This window comes from Morone saxatilis, unplaced genomic scaffold, assembly GCF_004916995.1.
Source record: "Morone saxatilis isolate NCDOM2014 unplaced genomic scaffold, NCSU_SB_2.0 Contig8, whole genome shotgun sequence".
Taxonomy (NCBI): domain Eukaryota; kingdom Metazoa; phylum Chordata; class Actinopteri; family Moronidae; genus Morone; species Morone saxatilis.
This window is the reverse complement of record NW_023340257.1, coordinates 25,740,135-25,745,405: the sequence shown is the minus strand read 5'-3', so window position 1 is coordinate 25,745,405 and position 5,271 is coordinate 25,740,135. Positions and strand designations below refer to the sequence as shown.

Below are 5,271 nucleotides of genomic sequence, written 5' to 3'. Positions count from 1 at the left end.
ATTATTATTATTATTATTAACTTAATAACTGAGTTTGGAGCTGTGTGTGTGTTTGTGTGTATGGGAGACACATTGGCAAATCAAAAAGTGCACTTGCACATATCAGGTAGAATACCTGTGGACTTTAATGCTAGAAAATACTGTATTATTAGTAAAATGTATATTTTTTTTGTATAAAAACAGATAGATAAGCAGACTATTTATATGTACATGTCTGGAGGGGATATTTAATAAATAATAATCATATTAAATAAGTAAAGTTTCAGAGCAGTGCTGTAATCAAAGTCAGAGAAGGTCAGACACAAACACAAACTCCAACAGCGTCGACCATAAATCACCACAGGAAACTGCTTCACCTTCACCATGTCTTCAACCTGCACTTCTCTTCCTGTTCTCCTTTCACCTCTCTGTTTCTATCACTCTCTTTCATCTCATCCCGTCAGGTGCTCTCTCTCCTCAGTCACTGCACCTCCTCTCTCCTCTGTCTGTCAAACGGTATAAACCACTCCTTCTTTTAATCTCCTCATCGTGCCACACTGCAGCTCTCTCTCCTTCCTCTGTTAATCGTTTCATTCCTGGTTACGCTGACAGACTGCAGACAGGCTCCATTTCCCCTCAAGATCGTCTCCTCTCACATTTACCCTCAAACTTTCCTTTAGGTCTCTTCTAAAGAAATCAAAAAGAAAAGCTGAGAAAAACCCTCATCAGCCATGTCTTCTTGATTAACATGATAGTAATGACACCTCCGCGGGCTCCAGACATGATTTACTGTTACATGTTTTAGTTTTAGTCTCTTGATAACGACATTAGTTTTATTAACACTTTAATTGTTTGATCTTCTTTTCTTTTGCTCTGGCTAATTGTTGTGGTGGTTATTTCCAACTTGGATATTGGAGAAATAATCCCCTTGTTTTCCAGCACTGGCACTAGCTGCACACAAATACCCATCATGCAGCAGCACGGACAGTAAGTGGCTGTTCAGAAGAGGGATACACTGAGCTGCAATAAGGAGGTGCTTATCTCTGTAGCTTTCTTTGTTTCCCTGGCACAAAAGGGCGAATAAATAACAACAAAAAAGCATCGGTATCAGTCAAATTGTTATTGTAAACATTGGTATCGGTGCATCGCTATTATTGCACACGGACATTCAGCTTACTTTATAGTTTGCAAAGATATGCTGTTGTTGTGGTGCTCCGGGAGACCGTCTCGTCTTCTGATAACTTTAGCAACAGTTTGCAAACCCACAACAGAGCTGATGTTATATGACTTGCTGTGTCGTTGTTCGCACTGGTATTGGAATTCCAGAATCGCTTACCTCCACCTTTAAATGTATTAGATTAATGTGAAAACATTATGCTACCACAGCCTCCACTGAATATGACGTCAGTGGGATACGTCACTCTTGATGTACGATGTAAGGAGTGACTGAAGGGAAACACTGATTATCAACATAAATATCTAGAACCTCACAGCGACTTTCTGGTAGTTTCTCCTTACAAAGATTATTATTAGCAGCAACGTCCGAAATTGTTTTCGGTGTTATTCATTCTTTTGATTTAAGGTCGACTGTTCCAGTCTCGGGCAGTAAATGTACAGAAACTATTATCTCAGTTGGAGTGTGTGTTGAAAGCAGCAGTCTTACCGTTGTGGTGGAGGAGCTGTAGGCATCTGTGTTTTTATCTGCAGGAAAAAAAACACAATCAGAAAAAAACGAGGAAGAACGAGATAATGTGTGTGTGTGTGTGTGTGTGTGACTCTTAACCGTCTTTGCTTATGCCTGATGCTGTGAAGCTGTTCTGTAGTTTAGTTCTTTTTTGCTGTTTTGTTTTTTTGCTTTGTTTGTTGTTTCTGGTGTTTGTTGTAATGTTGTCTGCTGTTACTCTATTGAATCATAATTCACACTGTTTTTATTTTTGTTTGTGTTTACTGTAATGAATGTGCCTTACATCATGATTATTGTTGTAACCCTGTTTCTTGGTTTTACACTGTTTTATTTCAGGCTGCCAATGTTTACACCTGCCCGGGGACTGCAGATGGAGCCTTTTGGAAAATTCTGATATATTTAAAACAACGTTTATTAATATGCACTGTCCCTGAGAAATAAATAAATAAACTATTGTGTGTGTGTGTGTACCTGTGAAGCTCATGTATTTCTGGCTGTTGGTTGTTTCTTTTGAGTCGTAGAACTTTAAAACGTCGAGGACGGCCTGAGGATTCTTCTTCTGCTCCAGCTTGGTGATGTTGGACGTCTGCAGGAGCCGGGCCCACTGCTCCGGCATGCCCTACACACACACACACAAACACACAAACACACACACACACACAAATAGTTTTACTTCTTTCACATAACTGGGTCACATCTCCTTGTTTTCCAGCTCTCTTTCGACTCGTCTGTCTGGGTCAGTCCATCACACACACACACACACACACACACACACACACACACACAGTTCACTCCTCCACTTCCTGCTCCATCACTACATCCTACACTTTATTCAGGTCTTATCTTTCTTAACGTTAACCCATCACATTGTACATGCGGCCAATGTCTCTATACACTGCTCTACTGTCGCCTACTCGCTGAATTATATTTAGCTTTTGTTGATTTGAGTAAAAATGACTAATGTTTATGTACATATAGATGTGTGTGCGCAGGAACTATGTCCCAGATTACAGAAAAAGGAGGAGTAGCACGCGCACACACACACACACACACACAAACACATATACACACACACACGGTTTAACTCCCAGCTAAAAAAGCTTGGTCAGGCGGATCAAGTGAGTCAGCTAAACAAGGCGTCTTTGTCTAATGTGATTATTTAAAAAGGCTCATTTGCCAAGTATGCGTGTGTATATCAAACACACATAGACACACATTTAGGTACACACTTGCACGCAATAATGAACATGGGTCCTTTGGTAAGCAATTAAAAAGTGATGTAAACACACCAGATGCACAAACGCACACCACAGAAGCATAATGCGGCTGTGTTTGGCACATTTAGGAGTGTTAGTACACACAGGGAAACAAACACACAACACCACACACACACAAACTTACAGTAAACTCCCCGGTAACAGCGTCAAAGCCGACATGGATGGTGTGTTCAAAATCAGACGGCAGAGAAATCTCTGGACGCTCCTTCTTTTTATAGGCTGAAAGAAAAAACGATTTTAAATCATTTCAGATTGTCTGAAACACAAACAGTCAGAAACATGATGGTCTGTTTATAAGCCAAATGTATACATTTCCAGATATTCATCTGTGTCCTTATATATTTAATTTAATTAATTTTTAGTTAATTTGACAGAGACAGACACAGTAAACATAGACAGACTGACACAGCTATCTGAAACTGGTGAAATATGGTGGTTCAACATGGCGGACTCCATGGAAGGTGACCCACGGCGTCTGTAGATATATATACAGCTCATTCTAAGGTAGTGAAAACACAACGATTCTTATATTTAGGTCATTATACACTAATGAAGAAACCAACCTGTAAATATTATATTCCTACCAACAGATCCTCCTAAATGTTACACACTGGACCTTTAAAGACATTACATATAAAAACTATACATGAGCTGTTGCAACGACTGCACTCTTTCAAAACTTGGTAAATTTTTGTATGAATCTGTATTTTTCTAGCCAAATTGTTGAAATTGACTGGATTCAGAAGATTTTGACGGCGCGTTCAGATGCTGCTTCTGGAAGGCTAGCTCCTTCACACCTCTGTTTTTGGCTTTATTGCTGACACACGTTTTACCTAAGACAGAAATAGCCTGCATTCATCGGAAAAAGAAGCGTGGAGTTTGGATTAAAGAGCGGTGGACTTTGAGGATGATCCACCCAGCCAGATCGACCGGACGGGACCAGCCCGCCAACAGCGGGTGCTGTCGCTCCAGGAGGACAGGAAGAGAGCCGGATAGGAGCCATGCTGGCCCAGCTTAAGGCTTCTCCTGGCTAAAATCCGGTTTTGGCACTTAGACTGGCCAAGCAATGGGAAATCAGAGACTGTTGTGCCCACATCTTTACAGAGACCTCAACAGTGGACAGGCGGACCGTTTTCGGAGCTGAAAGACGCAGGATGAGAGGAGGCGGACTCAGTGTTTATATCGATGATGCTTGGGGCTCAAACACAATCAAACTGGATGGACTCTGTTTCTCTTTATGTGAAGATGAAACCATATTATCATCACTATCTTGTTGCTGAAGACGCAAATTATATCCTGGGTGTATACGTGTATATATATATATATATATATATATGTATATAAATGTATATATTGTTATATAATCATTATTATGTTATTCTATTTCATCTTTCATCTTTTATATTATTTTATGAATTTGAATGAATCTTTTTCTATGTGGGCAGCATGAAGGAACTGCAAACATTTAATTTAATGTAATCACCGTTATACAACACAAGGCTGCACAACAATGAATTCATTTCCTTGATTCCTTGAACTGACCAAGACTTGGTAACTATCTTAAAAGTATTTAGGTAACAAGTTCCAGGACTTTGCTCCACTCACAGAAAAAGCAGTTTGAGCAAAATAAGTTTTACAGAATGGAACTTGAAGCTGCTGAAACCTTAAAGACGGAGGATTAACCAGTAATTAATTTCCCTTTAGAATAAAGGTTTATGATAGTGATGAGCGACTACACCTTCTGCATTGTTAATTTGAGCCTGAAATTTATATTTATTAGTAATGATTACAAGTACAGATATTGACACTCATAAAAAGTCCTTTTTTTGTATTGGACACCCTTGTTTATGATTGAAATAGAACATAAAAAGACCTAAAGAGTCCTAATTTGGCTCTCAAAGGCAGATATGCCAGCTGTACCAATGCAATAATTAATGCAAAATCTCTTTTAAAAACCCCTTGAAGAGGAGCTACAAATAGATCCGGGTTCATTAAAATTCCTGGAAAGGTCTTAAATCCAGAGAGAAACCGGGAAGGGAAAGAGGAAGAAATACAGAAGCAGACAGAGCAAGCTCAAGCTTGGAGAAAGAGGAGAAATATGGAGAGACAAATACAGAAAAAGAAAGAGACAGAAAGACAACGAGACGCCATATGTTGGAGGTGATTCTCCACTGAGAACAGCACAAATCCCCCTGGGATGACTAACAATGATGCAGGACCACCAGCCTCCTGCAACGCATCATGGGTAATCTGTCCCTGTCATAGAGGTAATTTGTCAACAAAAACAGGTTTGTGTTTGTTCCTCCACAAACATACTGAATCTCATTTAGG

The 5,271-nt window shown here is 39.7% G+C and overlaps 1 protein-coding gene across 1 annotated transcript in view; it reads right to left on the bottom strand.

Moving 5' to 3' along the window:
* pak1 (p21 protein (Cdc42/Rac)-activated kinase 1) overlaps nt 1-5,271 on the bottom strand; it is a gene marked incomplete at its 5' end in the record, with an annotated part of 22,703 nt that overhangs the window by 14,336 nt on the left and 3,096 nt on the right. Inside the window, 3 exon segments of the mRNA XM_035680704.1 lie at nt 1,643-1,680; nt 2,135-2,282; nt 3,065-3,159. Coding sequence (XP_035536597.1) covers nt 1,643-1,680; nt 2,135-2,282; nt 3,065-3,159 — 281 coding nt within the window.